The sequence below is a fragment of the Dendropsophus ebraccatus genome, chromosome 14, assembly GCF_027789765.1.
Source record: "Dendropsophus ebraccatus isolate aDenEbr1 chromosome 14, aDenEbr1.pat, whole genome shotgun sequence".
Lineage (NCBI taxonomy): Eukaryota > Metazoa > Chordata > Amphibia > Anura > Hylidae > Dendropsophus > Dendropsophus ebraccatus.
This window is the reverse complement of record NC_091467.1, coordinates 21,519,152-21,531,283: the sequence shown is the minus strand read 5'-3', so window position 1 is coordinate 21,531,283 and position 12,132 is coordinate 21,519,152. Positions and strand designations below refer to the sequence as shown.

At 45.8% G+C, this 12,132-nt stretch overlaps 1 protein-coding gene across 1 annotated transcript in view; it reads left to right on the top strand.

The window, feature by feature from the left end:
• NPEPPS (aminopeptidase puromycin sensitive) overlaps window positions 1-11,827 on the top strand; it is a 44,683-nt gene extending 32,856 nt beyond the window's left edge. Inside the window, exons 10-23 of the mRNA XM_069951750.1 lie at window positions 299-463; window positions 653-757; window positions 4,460-4,520; window positions 4,646-4,755; window positions 5,151-5,214; window positions 5,497-5,636; window positions 5,951-6,085; window positions 6,207-6,426; window positions 7,477-7,619; window positions 7,694-7,750; window positions 8,885-8,992; window positions 9,188-9,343; window positions 9,424-9,471; window positions 10,595-11,827. Of these exons, the coding sequence (XP_069807851.1) occupies window positions 299-463; window positions 653-757; window positions 4,460-4,520; window positions 4,646-4,755; window positions 5,151-5,214; window positions 5,497-5,636; window positions 5,951-6,085; window positions 6,207-6,426; window positions 7,477-7,619; window positions 7,694-7,750; window positions 8,885-8,992; window positions 9,188-9,343; window positions 9,424-9,471; window positions 10,595-10,747 (1,665 nt within the window). The 3' untranslated portion in view covers window positions 10,748-11,827. The remainder of the gene's footprint in view (window positions 1-298; window positions 464-652; window positions 758-4,459; window positions 4,521-4,645; window positions 4,756-5,150; window positions 5,215-5,496; window positions 5,637-5,950; window positions 6,086-6,206; window positions 6,427-7,476; window positions 7,620-7,693; window positions 7,751-8,884; window positions 8,993-9,187; window positions 9,344-9,423; window positions 9,472-10,594) is intronic.
• Window positions 11,828-12,132: the final 305 nt, after the last annotated feature.

Below are 12,132 nucleotides of genomic sequence, written 5' to 3'. Positions count from 1 at the left end.
CGATTCTGCTTCAGGTTCCCTGCATGCACAAAGGGGACAAGAAGCAGAAGCGGGGAGATGTCTTACTGGCTCACAGTGCTAAGTATAGTAGTAGCATCATAGCAGGTGGAGCCCACTCACTCAATAGGCATGGAGAGAAACCATGACTTTTTAATAGGCATGCAAAGGCAATGTATGAACAAAGACCTAATATACAGTTGCTGGTTGTGATACATGTGTATTTTTTTCTTCTTTTAGTCATGAGATATATCTATTACACACACACATAATAGTGATTTATTGCTGTTATTTTTGACAGGAATGGTGGACCCACTTGTGGCTAAATGAAGGTTTTGCCTCCTGGATTGAATACCTCTGTGTGGACCATTGCTTCCCAGAATATGATATATGGACACAGTTTGTCTCTGCTGACTATACTCGAGCTCAAGAACTGGATGCACTGGAAAATAGCCATCCGATTGAGGTACCACTATACTTTCTCAATTTCTTTTGCTACACAATGGCTTTCAACCTGAATGCTAACATTACACACGTGCTTTGTCTTTTGAGGTTCATTACCCAATGTATTCTTATTCTTGGGCTCCATATATGATAGTTAAATGTTGTGTTTTTTCTTTCTTTCTTTTTTTCTTTTTTTTTTTTTTTTTTTAAGGTCAATGTTGGCCATCCTTCAGAAGTGGATGAAATATTTGACGCCATATCCTACAGCAAAGGAGCATCTGTTATCCGTATGTTGCACGATTACGTAGGTGATGAGGTAAGTAAAGAGTGTAAATTAACCCTTGCTCATTTTTTTTAAAGTGGACTATAGCTAGCCATCCACTAGATAGCTGTCCTCTGACAATGACTACTCCTCCAGACACCACAATATATGTGAGAAGGCCATACACTTATGTTAGGAGCAAGGGATATGGCATGTCTAAAACCAACTGGCTTATCAATTACACCAGATATCTTTTTTTCAGTGACCCCTGGCTTCAGACACCCTTCATCCAATGTTTATTGGGCTAAGTATTTGACTCTTATCACTTAGGGTCCTACTTCACAGATTATCTACTGACTTGGTCAGATATCGCTTTATGTAATAAAGACAAGGATCAGCCAAAGATTTAATCATCGGCTGATCCTTGTCTTTCATAAAGTCTAAAAATTATTGGCTGTGCATTGCTACATATAATAGTGATGACTGACAGTGTAAAGAAAGTAATAAAGATTATACTTACCTGTCCAGGCTCCCTGTTGTCGTGCTACCTGTTCTGTACTCACAGCAGATGCCATTGAAGCTTCTGAACCAGTCTCTGAAGTCACAAGCCGCTCAGCCAATCACTGGTTGCTATGCTGTCCTGTCTGTCAGTGATTGGCTGGGCAGCCTGTCACTTAAGAGAGGGGTTTAGAAGCTTCAGCGGGAAAAAGGCAGCAGGTCACTGGGGGAGCCTGGACAGGTAAGTTTTTAATTATTTTATGAATTAAAGCAAGTGCTGCATGGACATCTGTAACCATGTCTGTGCAGCCCTAACCGCATGATTATCGAGCAGTCTATAGAGCCCTTAGCTATTATACCTATAACTAATCAACATGATTATGTCCTCCTGACAAAGTAATGGACTTAGTATTTTTATATCTGTCAGGGGATGTGTAGTCATGTTTTGTCGATCATTGTCAACTATTTATACCTTATTTGCACTTGATGAAAGCAAAGGCTGAATAGTATCCTGTTCCCTACCTGTGGCGCTGCAGCTGTTGTGAAACTACAACTCTCAGCATGCCCTGTCAGCTGTAGGGTGGAAACCAGTACTTTAGTTGCATGTGAGCATTGTTAAGGTGAATCTAAATGATGGTGAGAGTTAAATATTTTGTGCCCTTTCCATACTATTGTGGTAAGAGGGAGTCCTCTGGTAGTAAAGGTTTCTACACACAGTGACACACATTCTATGGAGGAACCAGCTTGTCCATGCGAGTAGTAAGACTGGAGTGGCATTGTATTGTGCAAATAATTACTGTTGAGCGAACCTGTGAAAATGTTCGGGTTCAGCATTATCCGAACCCAAACACTCATCGTTTGATTCCCCGCACCTGTACAAGCTGGATGCTGCACTACGGCTGCCACAGGAAAACCTAGATACAGCCTATGGCTGTACTAGGGCTGGGCGATATGGCCAAAAAATAAAATCTCGATTTTTAAAAATTTTTGGACAATTCTCGATTTAAATCTCGATTTTTTTTGTTTTTGCTAAATAAATAGGACATTTTTCTCCCTGCAGCATCAGATACGATTTTATTGACGTTTGAGACAACTATATTGTTTCCCAGTGTAACAGTGCTCCTCCTGTGCCCCCATGTAGTAGACAAACACATTGTGTGCCCCATATAAGTAGTTTTCCCAAATATGTGCCCTATGTACTCTGTGCCCCCATATAGTATAGGCGATCTTCTTTGTGCCTTCATCTAGGTAGGGAGTAGTAGTGAGGGTATAGTGGATAAGGGGTGTAATAGTACAGGTAAAGATGAGGAGTGTGGTAGTAGTACAGGTATAGATGATGGGTGTAGTAGTACTACTGAGGGGGTATGGGGTGGACTGGGGGTCACTGAGTGGGTATGGGGCAGGCTGGGGGTCACTGAGGGGTATGAGGCAGGCTGGGGGTCACTGAGGGGTATGAAGCAGGCTAAGGGTCACTGAGGGGTATGGGGCAGGCTGGGGGTCACTGAGGGGTATGAGGCAGGCTGGGGGTCACTGAGGGGTATGAGGCAGGCTGGGGGTCACTGAGGGGTATGGGGCAGGCGGGGGGTCACTGAGGGGTATGGGGCAGGCTAAGGGTCACTGAGGGGTATGGGGCAGGCTGGGGGTCACTGAGGGGTATGGGGCAGGCTGGGGGTCACTGAGGGGTATGAGGCAGGCTGGGGGTCACTGATGGGTATGGGGCAGGCTGGGGGTCACTGAGGGGTATGGGGCAGCTGTGGGGACACTGAGGGGTATGGGGCAGGCTGGGGGTCACTGAGGGGTATGAGGCAGGCTGGGGGTCACTGAGGGGTATGGGGCAGGCTGGGGGTCACTGAGGGGTATGGGGCAGCTGAGGGGACACTGAGGGGTATGGGGCAGGCTGGGGGTCACTGAGGGGTATGAGGCAGGCTGGGGGTCACTGAGGGGTATGGGGCAGGCTGGGGGTCACTGAGGGGTATGGGGCAGGCTGGGGGTCACTGAGGGATATGAAGCCGGCTGGGGGTCACTCAGGGGTATGGGGCAGCTGAGGGGACACTGAGGGGGTATGGGGCAGCTGAGGGGGTATGGGGCAGCTGAGGGGACACTGAGGGGGTATGGGGCAGCTGAGGGGACACTGAGGGGGTATGGGGCAGCTGAGGGGACACTGAGGGGGTATGGGGCAGCTGAGGGGACACTGAGGGGGTATGGGGCAGCTGAGGGGGACTAGGCAGGCGTGGTAAAGTGTCAGGACGGCGCGGTGAGGTGCAGGGCTGGCAGTCAGGAGAGATGTGGTACCGGCGGCTCCAGCCTCTTCACAGAGCCGTGGCTGACCTCTCCCGCCCCTTACACGTTAGTGCCGCGCTGAGCTGCGTCCCGCTCTCTTACTGTCACACGTGCAGGTCCTGTTCTGTGGAGGAGGCGGCAGGGATCGCAGCAGAAGGAGAGAACGTCGCTGCGGGTCCTGGAGCTGTACAGCGGGCAGCGACGTTCTCTCCTTCTGCTGCGATCCCTGCCGCCTCCTCCACAGAACAGGACCTGCACGTGTGACAGGAAGAGAGCGGGACGCAGCTCAGCGCGGCACTAACGTGTAAGGGGCGGGAGAGGTCAGCCGCGGCTCTGTGAAGAGGCTGGAGCCGCCGATACCACATCTCTCCTGACCGCCGGCCCTGCAACTCACCGCGCCGTCCTGCAACTCTCTCCGGACCCGACACTTTACCGCGCCGCCCGCAATGATTTTTTGTGAAAATCGAATTTACGATTTTCACAAAAAATCAAATCGATTCTAACTGTCTGGGCGATTAATCGAATTAATTCGATTAATCGCCCAGCCCTAGGCTGTACCCATGTTTTCAAGGACTCCCTAGTCCATTTTGTGCAGCGGCAGGGAGTCAGTTGACGAGCGCTTGGGTTTGGATGACATTGACGAATCCAAACATTTTGAAAGGTTCGCTCAACACTACAAATAACAGCTTTTAGTAAGAGAAGGATCTGCAAGGCTGTTGCACTATATTATGCAGTAATCATCTAGACATGTTAAAAGTTTAGACTGCACTGGGTCTCTACTGCAAGCGTTAGGGGGGCATTCACACAGTCTGTAAATATGGACAATGTGCTGTAAAACAGATTTCAGAGTACCTGGTATTATTAATCGTTATGATGCTGGGAGCTCCATAGCTGTACTGTCCGTACAATAGCGAGAAGATTTTAAACCGTTTTGGCGCTCCTGGCATTATGAATGACTTTTTGTTTTGCCTCATGTAGGACTTCCGTAAAGGCATGAACCAATATCTCACTAAATTCCAGGAGAAAAATGCTGCCACAGGTATTCCATGGCCTTGTCATCTTGCTAACCATGAATAACATTAGTGATGCCTCCACCCAAACCTACCTTCCCTTTTCCACTCAGCTCCCCTCGCACAGCTGTAAAATGAGTGCTCTTTTCTACAGAGGACCTATGGGAGTCACTTGAACAAGCCAGTGGGAAGCCAATTGCTGCTGTAATGAGTACATGGACCAAGCAGATGGGTTTCCCATTGATCTATGTGGAGTCAGAACAGGTAACTAAGGCACTCACAAATAAATTAATTGTTTTGTTGTGTTGCCTGGCAGCTATTGTCCTCCACATCTCATAAAGATTGCCCTTGTTGCCCTAGGACGCACCTCTATAAGCCAAAGCTATGAGCTGATCTGTACAATCTGCTCCTATGCTGGTGGACTCAAGTCGTACTTATATTACATAGTTGACAATTTATCAAGGCTGCCATGTAATATTACATTTCCTGTACAATAGACATACCTGACTGATCTCCCTGTGGATTATATAAAAGGGGATAGTCTCAGGACAACACCTCTTTAAGATGCTTGGCTCTGTGAAATACAGTATAGCGCATGGTAACAATGGAGCGGGTAGGAGATGAACAGGATTATAATTTTTTTTTTATTTTTTCTTCAGAAAGACGACACGCGGATATTAAAGCTTTCTCAAAGAAAGTTCTGTGCCAGTGGGCCACATAATGGTAAGACTTGCCAGGCTGCTTCTTTACCCCCTTCCTAGTCCATGAGCAACCCTAAACATGGCTACAGTAGCCGCCTCACCCAGTCACATTTTGCAGACAATGCTGCGCACCTGTACAGTGTTGTCATTGTAGTCTCACTTTTGCTTTTCTGGAGCTGCTCAAAGCTATCCTACCTTTCTTTCTTCCTATTTCTCTTATCTCCTTTATTCTCCCGATGATAGGTTGGCTGGTAAGCCTCCAGCCCCTCTCTCCATATAACATCCTCCTATTGCCCTCGCTCAGGTGAGGAGAGCCCCCTGTGGATGGTACCGATCAGCATCTGCACCAGTGAATCCCCAGCCACCGCTAAATTGCGATTACTTATGGACAAGCCAGAGATGACGGTTGTTCTAGAAGGTGTGACCTCAGACCAGTGGGTTAAGGTGAGCCTCAATATCTTGCATAACAGGAACAGTGTCTGTATGTCTTAGCCACAGGTCGTGAAAAGCCTCCACCTACAAGAGATGTCATCAAAGCTCGGAGGGAACAGTACTGCCCTCTGATGGTACAACCTATAAATGACATCTTTGCCAACTGTGAGTTATTTTTTTACAATCGTTTACACAATTGCATCAGGAGAACGCAGAGGCAGCTCGGGTTGTTACTGCTCTTGTTTCCCTACTACGTCATGTCTTAAGATCGTGTAGAATTTCTCAAGTCTCCTTTACATGCTTTATTGTGCTCTAATCCATCTTAGTTAAATCCGGGGACAGTTGGTTTCTACCGCACCCAGTACAGCCCTTCTATGCTGGAAAGCTTGTTGCCTGGAATTAGAGATCTGTCCCTTCAGCCTGTGGACAGGCTAGGCCTGCAGAATGACCTGTTTTCCTTGGTGAGTATGGAGGTGCAAATAGAATATTGTCCTTGCACTGTTTGCCCTCAGTCTTTGTGTTGCTATTAATGGTTAAAGCCTTCGTCTTGCCCCGTATCATTAATGTGTGTCCCTCCTTCAGGCGCGCGCAGGCATCATCAGCACGGTTGAAGTCCTTAAAGTCATGGAGGCCTTTGTGAATGAACCTAATTACACTGTATGGAGCGACTTGAGCTGTAATCTAGGGATCCTGTCCACACTCTTATCTCACACAGAGTTCCATGAGGAGATTCAAGGTTTCATCAGAGATGTCTTCTCACCGATTGGACAGCGTTTAGGCTGGGATCCCAAACCTGGGGAGGGTAGGTTATAAAATAACATTTACAGCACCATAGTGTTATAGTCCTACCTTCAGGCTGTGTTCACACATTGCAGTTTCATCGCAGTAAAGTTATGGTACTTTATGTAGTTGAATACTACTGAGTCACTGTGTGTGAGCACAGCCTTATGGCAGGAGATAATCCGCTGACTAAAGATTTCTCCATTGGAATAAATATACACGATGATCAGGATGATGGAAACGACTCTAAGACTTTGTTCACATTTCATTTTCATATGTCAAAGACGTGTCTGGAGTGTTCTTACCCCTTACATGTTCATAGGTTCTTGCGCACCCAGGATATTCCACAACTCTGTCTGTTTGCCATGGAAAAGTGTTGTCTTACTATCTAGATCAGCACTTCTCAACCTTTTTTTTTTTTTTTTTTTTTTTTTACTGGAGCCTCACCCAACAGACCAAAGCAATGCCTGAGCCTCACCAGACTGACTATTGTCATCAGGCATGTCAAAAGTTATTGATTGGGACCCGTTGTGATCAGGAGACACTGTTGGGAACAGAGTGCGGTGGTCGTGTGGTCCGCTTCCCAGCTGTGTCTCCTGATCGGTAGCTTTCGACAATGTTAGTCTTTGCGGCTATATTGTTGAAATCGGCAATCGTCAGGGGAGCGGGTCGTGCCGATGCCATGCCCTCTCCCAGGCTATATCTCCTGACTGCTGAGACCCACTGCGATCAATAACTTAAGACATGCAGATGAGATGTCAAGTTATTTTTGATGACAGTAACTCTTTAAGCACATCCTATGCAGTATCATGCAAAAGAAACTGTATCGAACTGATGACTAAGGATAGAAGGATCTTGTGACGGCTTGTTATATTTTCATAGTTATAACATCCTCTGTTATATTCCTAAGAGATGAATGCATATAACGTTCCCCTCTCATGCGTCATACGTTTTATTGAATGACAGCTATGAAGAGAAACCACCGAGCTATCAATGGCCGTAGAGACAAGCTCAAGTGTTTAATGTTGTCTTAAAGCTTTGCCTTCATTTTATAATCCTGTTATATTCATAGGACACTTGGACGCACTGCTAAGGGGGCTAGTTTTAGGAAAGCTGGGAAAGGCTGGACATAAACCTACTCTAGATGAAGCACGTCGTAGATTTAAGGACCATGTAGATGGAAAGAACACATTGAGCGCTGACCTTAGGAGCCCGGTGAGTTATCTTACTACTGCGATCCCAGCTCCCAGGATCTCAACATCTGCTTGAATAAAGATGTGTGTTCACAGGTTTATGTGACTGTCCTGAAGCACGGAGACACCACAACTTTAGACACCATGCTGAAGGTTAGTTCTTCCTTATATATAATATTGTAATCTTTATCCATAGTAAGAAACATATGTCAGTTTGTCCTTGTCGGATGTATACGGGGCTGTCCTAACTGCACAAGATGTGTATGATGTTTGACTAGATTATGAGATTTATCTTCTCTATGCTAAATTGCTTTTAGTAATATGGCTGCAACATTAACATAGTAACATAGTTAATAAGGTTGAAAAACAGTGTCACTGTTCATCAATTCCTTTACCCACTGGGAATTACAATTTGATTTTTATATTTTTAGTGTTTTTCTATATCTTTACTGTTACACGGCGGCTGCACGGACATCGTTAGCAATGCCCTTGCCCAGACAGTTGTTACATTACCTATCCACTTTCCCAGTGTTTCCATGTGCTTTGCATGTGTCCCGGCACTGCTCGCTGCAGCTTCAGAGCGGCCTGTCTGAGCTGACAAGGCCGCTTAGCCAATCACTGGCCAGGACCGCCATGACCAATGATTGGCTGAGTCCTGAAGATGCGGCGCTAGGACGCATGCAAAGCACTGGAGAACACCGGGAACATGGAGAGGTAACTTAACTGTCAGCTGTTGGCCGCACATTGCTATTACACGTAGCGATTCACGGTCATGGCCAATGATTTTAGGTGAACGTCTCATCGGCTGATCGTTGGCTCTATTATACAGGACTATAATTGGCTGAATTGGGCCAATAATTGCTTTGTGTAATAGGGCTTTTAGGCACACACTGGGGCCACTTTTATAGGTTATTGACCAGTAATGATCAGTGGTGATTTTGGGATGTAAAAGGAAACCTATAAGAAATCTATGCAGACAGGGATAACATAGCAGCTCCATGTATATGCCGTCATTGGTCAGATATGAAGCAAAGACCCAGGTTCTACTTGTCAACTGTACAGACTAGAGATGAGCAAACCTCAAGCATGTGTGAACCTGAGTGTGCGGCATTTGATTACCAGTGTCTAAAGAAGTTGGATGCAGCCCTAAGGCCGTCTGGAAAACATGGATACAGCCATAGGCTGTATAGGATGATGATAACTACATCACTGTGTTATATTGCCTGACTGTATCACACCAGGTCTGCTGTCATTCTTGTTAACAGTCTTCCACTTTACAACCTTTAGCTCCACAAACAAGCTGACATGCAGGAGGAAAAGAATCGAATTGAGAGGGTTCTTGGAGCCATTTCTTCCTCTGAGTTGATCCAGAAAGTGTTAAGCTTTTCACTTTCGGTAAGTCCCATAGTCTCACACACACATTACCTACAGTATCTGCATTCCCAGTTGCTTTTGGTTTCTGCATAGCCCATCAGATTTAGTACGGTAGGTACTCTCCAACAGAATATAACAATTACTAGTCCCTTGTGAAGAGATGGAAAGGTTTCTCAGTAGGTCCTGTAAGTGATGATACACTTCTTTCATCTTTAGGAAGAGGTACGTCCACAGGACACAGTGTCTGTAATCGGAGGTGTCGCTGGAGCCAGCAAACAAGGCAGAAAGTCTGCATGGGTCTTTGTGAAGGACAATTGGGAGGAATTGTATAACCGGTACCAAGGTGGCTTCCTTATCTCACGACTCATAAAAGTAAGAAGGCCTTTTGTTTTTAGCACGATATTATTCTATTAGGTGCAGGTGACTAACAGGATCTTGTTTTTGTCCTTTAGCTTTCTGTGGATGGGTTTGCTAGTGATAAGATGGCTGCAGAGATCAAGGTAAGCAATGGGTATCCTTTCCTGCTGTAACATGAGCTAGTCACTTCTTTGTACACCTTTGGTGGATGTTGGTATGCAGGCCACAATAAAGACCCAAAGGAAGAAGAGCAACTAAACAACATTATAGTATTCTCTAGCTTCTCTAGCTAGCTGTTCTAAATTGGAATATCTGCTAAGTTTACTAAATTGACTAATAGACTAAACTTGCACTTAAAGATTTCAACCATTGATTTCCCAGAATAGTTCATTTACTTCGTAGAACAGTGCATTGTGGGAGATGGCTCCCCCCCCTTTGTTTTATGTAGGCTGATAGCTGCCCATATATATTGGAGTCATGTCTTCCAAATCCACTGGTTTGATTGGGTCCAGTAACAAACACTTAAAGGGGTTATCAAGCGCTACAAAAACATGGCTACTTTCCCCCCCCCCCCCCTCTCTTGTTTCCAGTTCAGGTGTGGTTTGCAATTAAGCTCCATTTACTTCAATGGAACTGGGTTTGAAACCCCACCCAATCTGGAGACGAGAGGGAAAAAGTGGCCATGTTTTTGTAGCACTGGATAACCCCTTTAAGGTCCTTTTACCCCATAATCGGCCCTACTGCTGAGGAGTGGAAAAACGCCCGATCCTCGGCTGACTGCATCTTTTTGTGCTGCTTTAAAATGTATTGCTATCGGCCGCACATTTCCCTGTGGAAACAGGTGATGTGTGGCCGATAGCAAAGTAAAACTGACAGTGTGGATATGCATATATCTGTGCTGTCAGTTTCCAGAACATTCATGCAGTCCATACCTAGTGTGCTGCTGTGTGATCTGGCTTTATGCTCTCTGGCTCTCCTGTCCTGCTCTCCAGACAGACAGATTGATTGACAGACTGAGTAGGTGGGGGGGGGGGGCCTGAGTGTCCAGAGAGTGAGATGCCAGATCACACAGCATTGCACTAGTGTATGTATGTACTGCATGTGTGATCTGGAATCTTGCTGAATGGCACTATTTTTCAGCCACGGACTGCCCCATAGGTGGGTTTGTGTAAAAGGTCCCTTAGGGCAGTTTTTGCAAATTGATGTATACATTGCTTTGTCTGAATGAAAATCTAACATTTGTGTTTTTTTGCTTCTCCTTACCAGGCATTCTTTGATGCTCATCCAGCGCCCTCTGCTGAGCGTACAGTGCAACAATGCTGCGAAAACATCCTGCTGAATGCTGCCTGGCTGAAGAGAGATGGAGATGCCATGCATCAGTATCTATTGCTGCGCAAGTCACCCTCCTCTACAGTGTGATTGTGCACAGCGATTCCCATCCGCCTGCTCTCTCACCGCCCCAACAGGCTAAACCCTAGGCCCCCTGCTATGGGAGGCTATGTACCCGTCCTCCCTTATCCCTCAACACCCTTTCCACCCATTGGGAAGCTGGTGCAAAAAAAAATTTAAAAAAAGAAGAAAAATGAAAGCTCCCATCCGATCCCTTGCTCAGTCCCCAAACAACTCCTTAGGGATTTTATTCAATTGCTCAGTCAAATCTGTATATATGATAGAAGTAGCATCAAGCTGCTAACTGTGAATCTCCCAGATGCCCTTTCCGTGGAAATTCTGCCTGAGAGAAGACAGGGGAAAAGAGTGTTACTATTGGCTCCTGCGAGGTAGAGGTATCAAACACCAGTGTAGAGGGTTATCTTTAAGTAAGGGGGCCGTAACCTGACGAGTTATTACAGAGCGTGCATTAGCCAAGGCCATTAATGGAAGGTGGCTGGGTTTAGACAGAACTTGGTCTGTTTTTTTTTTTTTTTTCCTTTTGTTTTCTGGTGAGGGCTTTTCACTTCATGTTAGGTCCTTTTATTACCTCTTGTATTCTCCCACATCAGAAAGTTGTACTTGTTGGCTGCCTGTTGTCTGTACTGAAAGTATACCCCTTGTTCTGGAAGGAGGATTTAATCAGGGGTCGTGCACCCTCACACTAATCTCCTGCCCCAGCACCCTGTATGTCTGTGGCCTGGGCTGGTACTAGAGAGGCTTGCTTTGTGGCGGTCTGTCTAGTACTCTACCGATAAGCATATCTATACTGTAGACTCCTTCTCTTACCTGTGCTGGAAAAGAATAAGGTGCAGACACTGTACCCATTTTCTTGCCGTTTTCCTCCCCAGTCCCTAGTTTAATTTCTAGGTTACACCCACCTTCTGGGTTTGTGCAGTCTAATGGCATAGTGGCAGGGCCATGGGCCTTGGTTTTGAGGCTTGCTTACCTGAGTCCTCTTTTGTGCTATTGTTTTAAAACAAAAAAGGAGTAATAAACTGAAAAAAAGAAAAAAAAACTAAACAAAAAAAAAAAAGTTGGCGTTAATAAAGACAAAATGTGAGTGTGTAATGAATGATTGGCTGTGACTTTATTTTTACATAGATCATCACATCTGCGTTGCATAAACATGTAAGTCAAGAAAAGGTGAGGGTATCATACAAACACGTGTTCACGCTGGGGATGGCTCAGTTCCACCACCCTTGGTCACATGTCCCCGGTACTCTGTTGGGACTACAATAGTACAGTAATGGCTGTCTATGGTACTGTACTGTAGCTCCAGCCTCTCCCTCTGTTCAGACCACCGTGATGGAACATGTCAGGACTGCACTAAGTACTTAGAGTCTTTGTGCACTTTTGATGTGTGTTGGTATTAG